The sequence below is a fragment of the Lissotriton helveticus genome, chromosome 6 (genome assembly GCF_964261635.1).
Source record: "Lissotriton helveticus chromosome 6, aLisHel1.1, whole genome shotgun sequence".
NCBI classification, from domain to species: domain Eukaryota; kingdom Metazoa; phylum Chordata; class Amphibia; order Caudata; family Salamandridae; genus Lissotriton; species Lissotriton helveticus.
The window spans coordinates 1,390,101,315-1,390,117,639 of record NC_136067.1 but is presented as its reverse complement, the minus strand read 5'-3'; the positions used below and the strand labels follow the sequence as shown (position 1 = coordinate 1,390,117,639).

General features: G+C 45.4%; 1 protein-coding gene across 1 annotated transcript in view; it reads right to left on the bottom strand.

Moving 5' to 3' along the window:
• LOC144761755 (sodium-dependent glucose transporter 1-like) overlaps positions 1-16,325 on the bottom strand; it is a 508,885-nt gene that overhangs the window by 390,697 nt on the left and 101,863 nt on the right. The window contains exon 2 of the mRNA XM_078647007.1: positions 5,660-5,828. Within this exon, the coding sequence (XP_078503133.1) occupies positions 5,660-5,828 (169 nt within the window). The remainder of the gene's footprint in view (positions 1-5,659; positions 5,829-16,325) is intronic.

Below are 16,325 nucleotides of genomic sequence, written 5' to 3'. Positions count from 1 at the left end.
TGCCACCCTCTGGTTCATCACTGCCACCCTCTGGTTCATCACAGCACCCTCTGGTTCACCACTGCCACCCTCTGGTTCACCACTGCCACCCTCTGGTTCATCACAGCACTCTCTGGCTCACAACTGCACCTTCTGTTTCATCACAGCACCCTCTGGTACACCACTGTAGATTATGGGGAGAAAGCACACCTGCCCAGCCTCAATCGGGGGCTGGTTAATGTGTTACTGAATTTGAGCTTCAAGTCCGGCACCTGCTTCCTTATCTGTAAGTTCTTTCTGTTGTGGTTTAATTTTTGTAACAGCCTGGAGCATTGTGCCATACTTGTAACTATTATCTGACCCTGCTTCGAGGGTCAGAGCAGGGTCAGAGAATAGTTGCAAGTAGACAACAACTCTGGAGGTGCCGCTCAGGAAGCACTTACAGGGTTACAGCAGGTGCCCAAGTTGAAGTTAATTTCTTTGTAACCATTTTGTAAATGGTTACAAAGAAATTAGCTTCAACTTGGGCACCTGCTGTAACCCTGTAAGTGCTTCATGTACTTCAGTTTTTGAAAATCCGTCCAGAACGCGATTTCGCGGATTTTTCTGCAATTTTGTGTGATTCGCGGACTGCGAAATTGCAGAAAATCCGCAAATTCCGCAAACGGAACAGATTTTACGCCCATGCTTAATGAAGAGCAGGAATGGGAAACTGAAGTGGAAGAATGTTTTGTAGCCTACATAAGTCAAGATAATCTATCTTTTGCAGAAGATAGCTGGGTTATAGATGTTGATAAAGATTCTGTACTCAAAGAAGTTGTTTCCCTAATCAAAAAAGGATGGCCCAAAGAGAAATGTCTTTCTCCCAAACTACAAATGTTTTGGAAAGTCAGTGATGAACTTTCGCTAGAGGGTGGAAAAGTAGTCAGAGGCAATAAACTTGTACCTCCTTCATGTTATCGTGAAAGAATTGTATTAGCTGCACACTCGGGTCATCTTGGTTCTACTATCACCAAGAGAAAAGTTAGAACAGACTTTTAGTGGCCCAGAATGGATACTCAAATAGATGATCTAGTCAAACAATGTTCGCGCTGCAATACTAGTGATAAGGTAGTGGTACTTAAAGGTGTAACTAATTATTCGGTTTCTCCTCCTGAAAGGGCCTGGCAGAAATTGGGCATGGATTTTTTGGGACCCTTTCACGTTCTTCCCTCTAACTCAAAGTATTTTCTGATCCTTATAGATCATTTGCCTAGATGGTTTGAAGTTGAACCTATTAATATTCCCAATTCTAAAAGTGTAATTAACTGTCTGAACACATTTTTTCTCAGGGAAGGTTATCCTGAGGAGATTCTCACTGACAACGGTGTGTAATTTGTTTCTGAGGAAATTAATTCTTTTTTACGGCCTTGTGGTATTAAGCACACCAGAACTCCACTTTACCACCCACAGAGCAATGGCAAGACAGAAAGGTTCAATAGAGTTGTGGTGGAATGTGTACAAGCAGCTTTTAGGTCGAGATCTTGTGTATTTCAAGCTGTGAAGGATTTAATCTGGTCATATCGCACTTCGCCTCATGTCAGCACTAAGTTTAGTCCTTTCGAACTTATGAGGGGAAGAATAGCTCCTTCACAGGTTTACCTTTCTGGATGGTGAGATCTTTCCATCAGGATTGTGACATGAGGTGCTTGGTCGATTAAGAGTGGATGGTTAAAAGGAAAGTTTTCACCTTCTGTCCCTTACAGGCAGTGACAGTGAAAATGTTTTAAAGACCTCCACGTCAAGGGAGAAATCTCCCATGAGGAAAAAATAAAACCCAAGTTCAGGATTTTTGTTTATAAAAATAAAAAATTAAAATACTGAATGTTTACCATACAGCTCTGTCATGTTGATGGAGCTGTCAGTCAAACTTTCAATGCATTGACAGGAACTGCTGTGACGGCTGTTCCTGCAAATGCAAGAGATGTCCACTGGGCCATCAGACATCTCTAAATTCGGAGGGTGGGTACTCCCTCTGGGTGATGCAATTCTTTACCCTGTAACCCTGACAGAGTAAATCCCATCTGCCAAACTCTAAAACAGACCCTTAATATTTAAAATGTTGTTATTTACCTGTATAACATTTTTATATTGACAGCAGTGTCTACAGGTTTATAAGTTTCAGGGGGAAGGCTACTTATGTAGACCTGAAGTCATGTTTCTCTTGTTTGCATAATGGATGGCACAATGTGTACTGCAGTCCACATTTAATATCCATGTAATGGGAATATTTCCAGCACCATATACTATGGCTTTACTGGAATCTTAAAAATGCTAGCTGGGGATTAGCCAATTTCCCCATGGTTTAGGGACAAGAGCAGATACAGTGGGGACTGGTTAGCAGTGCTTCAGTGTGCAGAGTTCGAAAAACCAGCAGCATCAGTCCACAAAAAATGGGAGTGACCACAAAAAAAACAGGCATTTTCTCACAATTGTTTAAACAGCTGTTGTAACTCTGCACCATAATCTGCTTGTCTGCTGGCTTTAGCAACAGTCAGAGTGACAGCACAACTCAACTGTGCGTTGTTACAGTTGAGCAGTACATCATTCACTGATAACTTTATTTAATACTTTTCAGTAGCATAAAAGTATAGTACAAAACAATAAAAAAATTGAAAATATATATATATATATATATATATATATATATATACAAATTGATTGTAAACAAACAGGAAAATGTGGAGTTAAAATGGAAGCCAATTGGGTGAGGATAAACCTTTGTTGGGCATTGCATATCAAAGTCAGACATTTTGGCCATTCCCAAAACCCCTGCGCCATATGAGGCCACCACCACTGTTTTGCTTGTATATATTGTAAGGAGTTCCCTTAGGGCCTTAAAGCCCAATTTATTTGTAAATGTTGATATCCTATGATGGATTTCTCCATTTGCGCACATCTATTAATTACCATCGGAGACCACACATTCTTGTTGTCAAAGAGTATCCCTCTGTAGCTCAAATATACCCTCAAATATACCCTTTTATATGGAAGATGGGTTTTATCCTGGGTTTGGCCCTGTAAGTCATGATGTACATTTTGGAGCCATTTACTTTCAGATCCAGGTCTACCATGATAGTGATATAATCATCTATTAGGGCCTGTAATCCCCTCCCAGTTCTAGCAATTAATACAGCATCATCTGCATGAAGTAGAACTGGGAGGGGGCACAAACCTAGCCTGGCTGTGTACCTGGTAGATGAACTTAGGGCTGAGTCTTCCTGATTCGTGTAGAGCAGGGATAAGCAGGGGACTAATACGCAACCCTGCCTGTCCCCTCTTTTGATGGTAAAACTCGCAGAGCATTCACCCTCCCTTCTGAAGCGCACATAGGTGCTTGCGTCCATGTACAGTTGCCTTATACAGTTGGTAATTCGTAGCTCAATCCCCAAGTCCTCCATGACCTTCCACAGCCTCGAGTGTGAAATGCAGTCAAAAGCTGCGGGCAGATCCATGAAGGAAAGATATAACATCCCCTTGTTTGCCACTGTGTATTTTCCAATGATAATACTTACGTTCAGGCATTGTTGGACTGTGCTCAAGCCCTTTCTAAATTCAAAGTGAATGTCCACCATTATGTTGTTTGCTACTGCCCAATCTTCCAATCTGTTGAGCAGGATGCATCCCATAACCTTCGCTGTAGCATCCAACAATATCAGCCAATACTTTTGTGGTAGGGATGTGTCAGCCTTTTTATAAATCGGGATGATGATTGAAGTTTTCCATGAAGGAGGGGGACCAGTCACTACAGTGGCGGTATAAACATTTGTAAGCAGTGGAGCCCAGAATTCTTGCCGCTCCCTGTACATGTCTGGGGGGGGGGGGGTACCATCTGGACCTGTGGCCTTTCCTCTGGTACTGTCATCTAAAGCTCTTGTGACCTCAGCCAAAGTCACGGGCTGGAGGGAGTGCTGTGAGGTAGCTTTACCGAACGTCTCTGGGTTCCTAGGGCTTTCGTGTACCATTTGGCTTACTCTTTATCAGCGAATGATCTTTATATATGGCCGAAAAGTGATTTACCCAGGCCTCCTCTGGAATATGGACCTTGGTTGGCGGTCATGGGGCCCCTTAAAATAGTTATTGTTTATCACCTTCCAGAAGGAATTACTATCCTTTAGGGCGCTAGCCTATACCAATTCCTCCCATGCTTTTTCAATGAGACGTTTCTTTCTACAGGCAATGGTCTGTTTGAAGTGCACATGCGCCAACATAATGAATTGCGGTTCCTTCGTTTTTTGTTTTAATGCTAAATGAAGCTATTTTCTTGCTACTGTGCACTCAGTGTCCAACCAGCCTATCTCACGAGCTCATGTTGATTGCATCCTACGGGTCAATGCTTGTTTAACGCAACGCATGATAGCGGCAAAGGAATTAATGGTGTGTACTGGCTCGAGAGGGATCTAGACATGGTACAATCTCTATCATAGTATGCCGGATAATAGATCTGAGAAAGAATGAGTGTTCTACTTTCTCCCACTTAATGGTGAACACTTTTGTCGATGCCAGAATTGGGTTAATATTCACCTTTGTTCTACGTTTCATTTTCATAGGTAGGGTCATCCTTATCTCTAACATTGCATGGTCACTATATGTAGCCTTTCAAAGAAGATTCAAAGCCTTTGATGTCTAGATCTAGAATTCGGGGTTCATAATGAAGTCTATCGTGGACTCACAAACATTTCTAGAGAAGGTATAGGCACTAGGCTGTTGTTCTTGCTTAGTCAGCGATTTTGGATCCTCAGACCTAGTTTCAGCTACATCATTTTCTTATTGCAGATGACAAATAATGTCATAATTAAACATCAATAAGAAAATTAGAGACGGGTTTTATGTATGGATTTCTGCGTATTATTTCGTTATTATTATTATTAAGTATTTTCATTTCTTCTCAGCGTCTACAGCGCCCCCAGCCTTCCATTCTTCAGAGGATAACTAAAACTCACTTATTACGGGCATTGCTTCCTCCACCCCACCACCCACCTCTTTAACACCCTACTCTCTCTGAAACTTACGCCATCTTGCAATTCATTGAAAACGTGCAGCCTCCTATTATGATTCGCCCTTCCAATAGGGGTTGAGTGTTGACATTGCATACAGTGCATTCCTCACTACCACCGCTTCACTTGCACTGCAGTGGCCAACGTTGTATAGACTATCTCCTTGTCCCATTTATAAGTGGCAAGACGCAATTAAGTTTTACAGTCGGTAACATAAAAAGAAATAAGCAAACAAATCCTTGATAGATGTTCTATTTTCTCTCTACCCCATGTCTCAAAACATAATCAGACAACCACCTAGCAAACGCCGTGCCCGTGTGAAGGTAAGATTACATTTCAGGGATGAGATAGATGGCCATTTTTTTTTCGTTTCATTTTGTCACAAGAATAAAGCAAAAGTCATTCAATTTCTAAATATGCTCACACTCCAACATTGCTAACTAGTGGCAACCTTTCAACAGATTCCTGGCAAAAATATTTTGCCGTCATTTCTAGCACAGCCATCATCATGTCAAAGACTACTAAGGCAATTGGCAATATACATCCAAGAATAGGTGTGACTTACTTTGGACATGGATGTACAAGTAATACATTATGTCACCACCCACAATATAAACATATATATACTTTGTGGTAGTATTTACCTAGCAGAAGTTTCTGATTCATGCAATCAAAAAGAATCCCTCCAGTCATCGAACCGCCAAGATACCCCAATGCTCGGACAACAATAATGAAGGACATATTGGCCACATTGGAATTCACATTCTCAGACAATTGTTTAAAAGTGGGCCCCAAGACAGAAGTGGCCATTCCCTAGAAAAGATAAAAAAAGGGAAAAAAATGAAATAAAACAATTTAAAATCCTAGATCAATTACATTAAGTGGTATGTATTTATATGGTAATACCAGAAATGTGTAACAGAGAGAAATCGCATATCCCTTTAAAAGCTGCTGAATGCATGCATAAGTAATGCAAGTATAAAACTGCCCTGTGCTGTAATTTACATGGAATAAATTGTGTATTTATATGGTAAAGATATTAACATCTAACAGCAAGTAGCTCTTACTGGAAACTGTGAAACTTAAAGCAGTGAGGTCAATATACTTTTTTAGGTCTCACTTCTACACTATTGCTGTCTGCCAGAGACCTCATGTTACCAGTGCACTACTACATGCAACATACACTTACAATATGTAGGACTTGGCCTTTTTGGTTAAAGTTCCCTAAACTTTTTGCTTTCCCCCAGTCCGTTTTCCTGACCTAGAGATGCCAATTTAGATGCTTTGGGTACTTTGCCACTGCCGATCAGTGTCAAAGTACAGGAGATCCCAATGTAAAATGTAATGGTGATTGGTTGGGCATTATTGGTATGTTTGCCTTACTAGTTAAAGTCCCTAGTGATGTGCACTGTGTGTGCAAGGGCTAGTAATGCAAGGGTGCACAGAGAAGGGAACTCAGGCCTTCAGCGTAGGGCCTGCGCGCAGAATGCTAAGTTAGCATGTAGTCCTGACAAGTGCAACCACTTGTCATGCCTGACTTTCCCTTTTACATACACATGGGGCACCCCTATGGTAGGTACCAGGTAACCCCTGGGCAGGGTGCAGTGTAGGTAAAAGGCAGAACATATACTGAGGGGTGTGTGATGTTCTGACAGTGAAAAACTCCCCATTTCGTTTTTCACATAGGACAGAATTGGGGAGGCTGGGTGTTGTGTTTGTTAGCCTAGTTTCCTGTCAGTTTATAATGGAGAGGTAAAGTTTTGTATGTATAGACTCACAGTGTCATAATGCATCTTTCTGTGAAGGTGGGTTTGTCACTGTGTGTTTATAAACCACTCTTTTTTTTAAGTGGCTGAGTTCTGTTCTCTAAGCAGTTCTGTGTGTCTCTGAAATGTGGATTGGCTGTCTGGAACTGAAAGGTGAGAGGAGCTGGAAGAGGTCTTGACCCAGGGAGGGGTTGAGATGACATCAGGCTGCCCTGCATCTGGAGGGTAGGGGGAGGGGAAGCCCAAGAGGTGAAAAGGCCGGGGCTGGTGCTATAAACCAATTGACCCATCCCCTGCTGAGTGGTTAAGGATCCAGACCCCCAGTATCAAAGGGAGAGAGGTGACACTGGGAGGGAAACACCCAGAACTGATTTAGGAAGGGGCCAGGGGCACCTGAGCACATACAAACTTCAAAGACATTAAGGGGTACAACTATGAGAGCTGAAACCCCTGAACGTTGGAATGAAACAGATATGGATTGAGACTGAAAAGGCTTGGACCCATTCTGTGGTCAAGAGGAACCTCTGCTAAAGAAGGAACAACTGAAGAGACTGCTGTGGATAGACCAATCCTTGCTTCGTGATCTGGGGCTGGTCTGCAGTTTGCTGTTCTAACTAAGGAAGAGGCTGTTAGGACTGTGCTTGGAGGCGCTGGCCGGGTCCCCCTGCTTGAAGAAGACTGTGTTTTGTGCTGTGTCTTGTAACCCCAAGGGCCCAAGGTGAGCCAGCTCTCTGTTTGGAAATACAAGATCATAAAAGTTTCCGGAGAAGTCCCAAGCAACGCGGTGTGCGCGTGGTTTTTGCCTCTTGAGACCCTCAGAAGTTGTGCCTTGTGATCGTGGGCATGCAGGAGTAAGCTAAGTCTCACACACGCAGAGTGCTTGTCGAGGTGCAGGCAAAGGGGTTGGTGAGGAGCGTCTGGTCGTGGTGTGCACGGAAAGACGAGGCGAGGCGAGGACGCACAAGGGTGCGTGTCGGCTGGGATTGGGCACTTGAAATTGAGACGGACTTGGTGCTGCATTCCCCGCTGTAATAGAGATGAAAATAAAAGGTCTTGCAACATCAATTGTATTATGGATCTTTTTTACAAATTGGCAACTAACTCAACTCTGTGAGAACCATCGCGTGCTGAAAATGTGATTTTTACTGTCATTTGAGGATTATTGGCGTTGCGTACTTGACGGAGCAGATGGCTGTACCGTAATTTAAGGCAACATTTGTGAGACTCATGGAAAAGCTGTGACTCTTCGTGGGGTGATTCAGGAGGAGTTTTGAGGTTTCCAAATGGTACAGAGAAGGCAAGGGAAATAATGGCAGATTCATGTGCGCTGTCACGTGAGCAGTGACACGAGTGAGTGTGATAGTTTTACTCACCTCATTGTTGGTCATGGAAGGTTATGGAATGTGGCTGAGGAGGAGGTAGTGTTTGGAGAAGGAAGGTGGTACAGCTGTGAGTCGGCGAGATTAGTGGAATTGGGCAAAGGAAACGCGTCACAGTGTACTCAACGTGTGAAAGGTCGTTCATGCCACGTTGATGCCCGGCAGACATTTTGGATGGGTCAGGAAGTGAGTCACAACAGCATCATGGGAGATCAAGTAGGCTTTAGATGTTTTACGGCCATGGTGCAGTGTGCGGTGACAAGCAAACTATTTTGGGGGCTACAAAGACAACGGAGGAGATTGTGTCCCACACATTTACTTCCTGGCATTGGTCATTTTAAGTGAGAACCGTGACGAGCACATCAGGGGGAGTTTTTTCATGTGCGTTCATATTGGTGATGCGCACACCATTTGAAGCATACACGTGTGTAAAAATAGTGATACGCCCACCAGTAAGTACTGTTTAGTTACTTTTCAGCAGTGATACGCACATCGGATTGGTGACTGGGAGAACTAGACATAAAGGATATTTTTGATATAAATAATTATGACTTGTGTTTAAATAACAGGAGAACTTTGGGGAATGGTGTGGTTGTATTTGTGCTGTTGAGAATGATTGTTCATAAATTGTAGGTTGGTTTGGAAATCCACAGATCCCCGCAGATCCTGGAGCAAAGTCACCACAGACCAACTGACCGCATCGCTGAGCCAGAACCTACCTGCCGACACCCCCGACACCAACGACGCAGCGCACAACCTCGCACAGTGGATCACCAACTGCGCCGACGACCTCGCCTCTCAGAAGAACCCCCCCCCAGGCAAGACTAGCAACAGAAAAACCGCATGGTTCACAGACGCCCTCAAAATCGCAAAGAAATCGTGCAGAACCCTCGAAAAAGCCTGGCGCCACAAGCGGACACAAGAAAACATGACAGCCCTCAAGAGCGCCACCCGCGAATACCACCAGATGATCCGTACCACCAAAAGGGCATCATTCAAAGAGCGGCTGCACAACAATGCCCACAACAGCAAGGAACTCTTCAGCATCGTCAAAGAGCTCTCCAATCCCAGCGCCAGCAACAACGACATCTCACCGTCACAAGAACTCTGCAACTCCCTAACCACATTCTTCCACCGCAAGATCACAGACATACACGACAGCTTCGGACCCCAGACTCCGCCCCCAACCACCAAACCAATGACCCCCACCTCCAGCCTCAACGCATGAACCCCCATCAGCACCGAAGACACCACCCGCGTCATGAACAGCATCCACTCCGGCTCCCCCTACGACCTATGCCCTCATCATATCTTCAACAAAGCCAACAACATCATCGCACCCCACCTCCGGAATGTCATTAACAAATCCCTCACGTCAGCCACATTCCCTGAAAGCTGGAAACACGCAGTAATCAACGCCCTACTGAAGAAACCAACAGCAGACCCCAAAGACCTTAAGAACTTCCGCCCCATCTATCTCCTCCCCTTCCCGGCTAAAGTCATCGAGAAGACCGTCAAAAAACAGCTGACAGCATTCCTCGAAGAAAACAACTCGCTCGACCCATCCCAGTCTGGATTCCGAGCCAACCACAGCACCGAGACCGCCCTCATCGCAGCCACCGATTACATCAGGACCCTGATGGACAACAGAGAGACAGCCGCCCTTATCCTCCTCGACCTCTCGGCAGCCTTTGACACCGTCTGCCACCGCACCCTAATAACCCGCCTCTACAACACTGGGATCCAAGGAAAGGCCCTAGACTGGGTCACATCGTTCCTCTCTGACAGTACCCAGAGAGTCCGCCTCCCACCCTTCCGCTCCGAGGCCTCCAAGATCATCTGCGGCGTACCCCAGGGCTCCTCACTCAGCCCTACCCTCTTCAACATCAACATGAGCCCCCTCGCCGCCATCGCACGCAAACACAACATCAACATCATCTCTTACGCCGACGACACCCAACTGATACTCTCCCTCACCAAAGACCCCCTCACCGCCAAAGCCAACCTCCAGGATGGAATGAAAGATGTCGCAGAATGGATGAAGCTCAGCCCTCTGAAGCTCAACTCGGACAAGACGGAAGTCCTCATCCTCGGACAATCCCCATCCGCCTGGGACGACTCCTGGTGGCCCACGACGCTGGGCACTGCACCGATACCCACGGACCACGCATGAAACCTGGGATTCATCCTGGACTCCTCCCTCACGATGACCAAGAAATTCAACGCAGTCTTGTCCTCATGTTTCAACACCCTGCGCATGCTCCGAAAGATCTTCCGGTGGATCCCCACCGAAACCAGAAAGACGGTCAACCAGGCCCTCGTCACCAGCTGACTGGACTACGGAAACGCCCTGTACGCAGGAACCACAGCCAAACTTCAGAAACGCCTTCAACGCATACAGAACGCCTCCGCACGACTCATCCGTGACATCCCTCGCCACAGCCACATATCTGCCCACCTGAGAAACCTGCACTGGCTCCCCGTCAGCAAGAGGATTACGTTCAGGCTGCTCACCCATGCACACAAAGCGCTCCACGACTCGGGCCCCGAATACCTCAACAACCACCTGTTGTTCTACACTCCCACCCGCCAGCTCCGCTCCACCAGCCTCGCCCTCGCCACCGTCCCTCGGATTCGCAGAACCACCACCGGAGGAAGATCGTTCTCCTACCTGGCAGCCAAGATATGGAACTCCCTCCCTGCACACCTACGACTGACCCAGGACCATCTCACCTTCAGGAAACACCTCAAGGCCTGGCTATTCGAGCAGTAGCAGCACCCCCCCACCCTCCCTTCAGCGCCTTGAGACCCTCACGGGTGAGTAGCGTGCTTTACAAATTGATTGATTGATTAGGAATGTGTGGGGTAAGGGTGGTGGTATAAGAGTAAATTGGTTTAATTGGAGAAGTATAGGAATTCATTGAAGCTATGCATGCAGCACAAACGTTTTTACCTGAACCTTGTGAACCACGCATGAAATGGCAAGAGAGGAAGGATTTGTTTTCAAATTACATGTCTACAATAGATAATGAAACGTTAACACCTGAAATGAAACAAGCATATGCAATGCAATAGGTCTCGCATTAGGAAAGTTTGAGCTATTGGTATTGTAAATGACATTTTTTATTTATGTGCCGTTTTTAAAAGTAGCGAAATTAATAGCTTTGTCATTTACAATGCCAATAGTTTTAACTTTCGCAAATGTGACACCAATAGCATTTGCAATGTAATATGTGTTGTATTTACATGACTTAGATGTATTGATATTACAAAAAACAATGGCTTTTATTTTTTTTAATAATTAATACTTAAATAAAAGCTATTGTAATTTATAATGGCAATAGCTTAAACTTTTGTAAATAACTTTTGTGAAGATTATGTTCAGTGTATTTTATTGTGACGAAAATACAAGAACAGAAGTGAAATATTAGCATCTTTTTGTGACATTTGTAATAAAGCTTGAAACATGGAGAGAACATATTTGAACCAGTTGTTGTTGAATGGTTGCACAGATTGATGCTGTGGTGGCGCTGAGTGATGTTGTGGTGGCAACGAGTGATGCTGTGGCGTTCAGTGATGCTGTGGTAGCACATAGTGATGTGGTGCCCCTGAGTGATGCTGTCGTGGTGCTGAGTGATGCTGTTGTGATGCGATAGATAGATAGAGAGAGTGCGAAAGATAGATAGAGTGAGGGCGATAGATAGAGTGAGGGCGATAGATAGACAGAGTGAGGGCGATAGATAGATAGAGTGAGGGCGATAAAGTGAGGGCGATAGATAGATAGAGTGAGGGCGATAGATAGACAGATAGATAGAGTGAGGGCGATAGATAGATAGAGTGAGGGCGATAGATAGATAGAGGGAGGGCGATAGACAGAGTGAGGGCGATAGACAGATAGAGTGAGGGCGATATATAGATAGACAGATAGAGTGAAGGCGATCAATAGATAGATAGAGTATTGGCGATAGAGTGAGTGCGATAGATAGACAGATAGAGTGAGGGCGATAGATAGACAGAGAGATAGAGTGAGGGCGATAGATAGAGTGAGGGTGATAGATAGAGTGAGGATAATAGATAGAGTGAGGGCGATTGATAGACAGAGTGAGGGCAATAGATAGAAAGAGTGAGGGCGATAGATAGACAGAGTGAGGGCGATAGATAGACAGAGTGAGGGCGATAGATAGATAGAGTGAGGGTGATAGAGTGAGGGCGAGAGATAGATAGAGTGAGGGCGATAGATAGAGTGAGGGCGATAGATAGATAGATAGAGTGAGGGCGATAGATAGATAGAGTGAGTGCGACAGATAGATAGAGTGAGTGCAATAGATAGAGGGGTGGTGGTGGTGGCCGTGGTGGTGGACATGGTGTTGGTGGTGGACATGGTGGTGGCGGACGTGGTGGTGGATGTGGCGAACATGGTGGTGGTGGCGATAGATAGATAGAGTGAGCGCGATCGATAGACAGATAGAGTGAGGGCGAAAGATAGAGTGAGGGCGAGAGATAGAGTGAGGGCAATAGATAGATAGAGTGAGGGCGATAGATAGACAGAGTGAGGGCGATAGATAGACAGAGTGAGGGCGATAGATAGAGGGAGGGCGATAGATAGATAGAGGGAGGGCGATAGACAGATAGAGTGAGGGCGATAGACAGATAGAGTGAGGGCGATATATAGATAGACAGATAGAGTGAAGGCGATCGATAGATAGATAGAGTGATGGCGATAGAGTGAGTGCGATAGATAGACAGATAGAGTGAGGGCTATAGATAGACAGACAGATAGAGTGAGGGCGATAGATAGAGTGAGGGCGAGAGATAGAGTGAGGGCGAGAGATAGAGTGAGGGCAATAGATAGAGTGAGGGCGATAGATAGACAGAGTGAGGGCAATAGATAGACAGAGTGAGTGCGATAGATAGAGTGAGGGCGATAGAGTGAGGGCGAGAGATAGATAGAGTGAGGGCGATAGATAGAGTGAGGGCGATAGATAGAGTGAGGGCGATAGCTAGATAGAGTGAGGGCGATATATAGATAGAGTGAGGGCGATAGATAGACAGAGTGAGGGCGATAGATAGAGGGAGGGCGATAGATAGATAGAGGGAGGGCAATAGATAGATAGAGGGAGGGCGATAGACAGATAGAGTGAGGGCGATAGACAGATAGAGTGAGGGCGATAGATAGACAGATAGAGTGAAGGCGATCGATAGATAGATAGAGTGATGGCGATAGAGTGAGTGCGATAGATAGACAGATAGAGTGAGGGCTATAGATAGACAGACAGATAGAGTGAGGGCGATAGATAGAGTGAGGGCAATAGATAGAGTGAGGGCGATAGATAGACAGAGTGAGGGCAATAGATAGATAGAGTGAGGGCGATAGATAGACAGAGTGAGGGCGATAGATAGATAGATAGAGTGAGGGCGATAGATAGATAGAGTGAGTGCGACAGATAGATAGAGTGAGTGCAATAGATAGAGGGGTGGTGGTGGTGGCCGTGGTGGTGGACATGGTGTTGGTGGTGGACATGGTGGTGGCGGACGTGGTGGTGGATGTGGCGAACATGGTGGTGGTGGCGATAGATAGATAGATAGAGTGAGCGCGATCGATAGACAGATAGAGTGAGGGCGAAAGATAGAGTGAGGGCGAGAGATAGAGTGAGGGCAATAGATAGATAGAGTGAGGGCGATAGATAGACAGAGTGAGGGCGATAGATAGACACTGGGCCCGATTCACAGAACTAACTTAAGACAAAATCCTAAACTTACTACTTTTGGTATTCACAGAAGTTAGGATTTTGTCTTAAGTTTGTCTTAAGACAGACTTAAGACAGACTTAAGACAGACTTAAGTTAGGATTTTGTCTTAAGTCTGTCTTACGTCTGTCTTAAGACAAACTTAAGACAAAATCCTAACTTCTGTGAATACCAAAAGTAGTACGTTTAGGATTTTGTCTTAAGTTAGTTCTGTGAATCGGGCCTAGAGTGAGGGCGATAGATAGAGGGAGGGCGATAGATAGATAGAGGGAGGGCGATAGACAGATAGAGTGAGGGCGATAGATAGATAGAGTGAGGGCGATATATAGATAGACAGATAGAGTGAAGGCAATCGATAGATAGATAGAGTGATGGCGATAGAGTGAGTGAGATAGATAGACAGATAGAGTGAGGGCTATAGATAGACAGACAGATAGAGTGAGGGCGATAGATAGAGTGAGGGCGAGAGATAGAGTGAGGGCGAGAGATAGAGTGAGGGCAATAGATAGAGTGAGGGCGATAGATAGACAGAGTGAGGGCAATAGATAGACAGAGTGAGTGCGATAGATAGAGTGAGGGCGATAGAGTGAGGGCGAGAGATAGATAGAGTGAGGGCGATAGATAGAGTGAGGGCGATAGATAGAGTGAGGGCGATAGCTAGATAGAGTGAGGGCGATATATAGATAGAGTGAGGGCGATAGATAGACAGAGTGAGGGCGATAGATAGAGCGAGGGCGATAGATAGATAGAGGGAGGGCAAAAGATAGATAGAGGGAGGGCGATAGACAGATAGAGTGAGGGCGATAGACAGATAGAGTGAGGGCGATAGATAGACAGATAGAGTGAAGGCGATCGATAGATAGATAGAGTGATGGCGATAGAGTGAGTGCGATAGATAGACAGATAGAGTGAGGGCTATAGATAGACAGACAGATAGAGTGAGGGCGATAGATAGAGTGAGGGCAATAGATAGAGTGAGGGCGATAGATAGACAGAGTGAGGGCAATAGATAGACAGAGTGAGGGCGATAGATAGAGTGAGGGCGATAGATAGACAGAGTGAGGGCGATAGATAGATAGAGTGAGGGTGAGAGCTAGATAGAGTAAGGGCGATAGATAGAGTGAGGGCGATAGATAGATAGAGTGAGGGCGATAGATAGATAGAGTGAGGGCGATAGATAGATAGATAGATAGATAGATAGATAGATAGATAGATAGATAGATAGATAGATAGATAGATAGATAGATAGATAGAGTGAGTGAGTGCGACAGATAGATAGATTGAGTGCGATTGATAGACTGGTGGTGGTGGCCGTGGTGGTGGACATGGTGTTGTTGGTGGACATGGTGGTGGCGGACGTGGTGGTGGATGTGGTGAACATGGTGGTGGTGGCGAAAGATAGATAAAGTGAGGGCGATAGATAGACAGATAGATAGAGTGAGGGCGATAGATAGAGTGGGGGCGATAGATAGATAGAGGGAGGGCAATAGATAGATAGAGGGAGGGCGAAAGACAGATAGAGTGAGGGCGATAGACAGATAGAGTGAGGGCGATATATAGATAGACAGATAGAGTGAAGGCGATCGATAGATAGATAGAGTGATGGCGATAGAGTGAGTGCGATAGATAGACAGATAGAGTGAGGGCGATAGATAGACAGATAGATAGAGTGAGGGCGATAGATAGAGTGAGGGCGATAGATAGAGTGAGGGCAATAGATAAAGTGAGGGCGATAGATAGACAGAGTGAGGGCAATAGATAGACAGAGTGAGGGCGATAGATAGAGTGAGGGCGATAGATAGACAGAGTGAGGGCGATAGATAGATAGATAGAGTGAGGGCGATAGAGTGAGGGCGAGAGATAGATAGAGTGAGGGCGATAGATAGAGTGAGGGCGATAGATAGAAAGAGTGAGGGCGTTAGATATACAGAGTGAGGGCGATAGATAGATAGAGTGAGGGCGATAGATAGATAGGTAGATAGATAGATAGATAGATAGATAGATAGATAGATAGATAGATAGATAGATAGATAGATAGATAGATAGATAGATAGATAGATAGATAGATAGATAGATAGAGTGAGTGCGACAGATAGATAGAGTGAGTGCGATAGATAGAGTGAGGGTGATAGATAGATAAAGTAAAGGCAATAGATAGATAGAGTGAGGGCGATAGATAGATAGAGTGAGGGCGATAGATCGATAGAGTGATGTGGCCTTGTGGTGGACGTGGTGGTGGATGTTGTGGACATGGTGGTGGTGGATGTGGTGGTGGACGTGGTGGTGGTGGTGATGGACGTGGCGGTGGTGGAGGACATGGTGGTGGTGGATATGGTGGTGGTGGACGTAGTGGTGGTGGATGTGGTGATGGTGGACATGGTGGGGTGGACATGGTGGTGGTGGACGTGGTGGTGGATG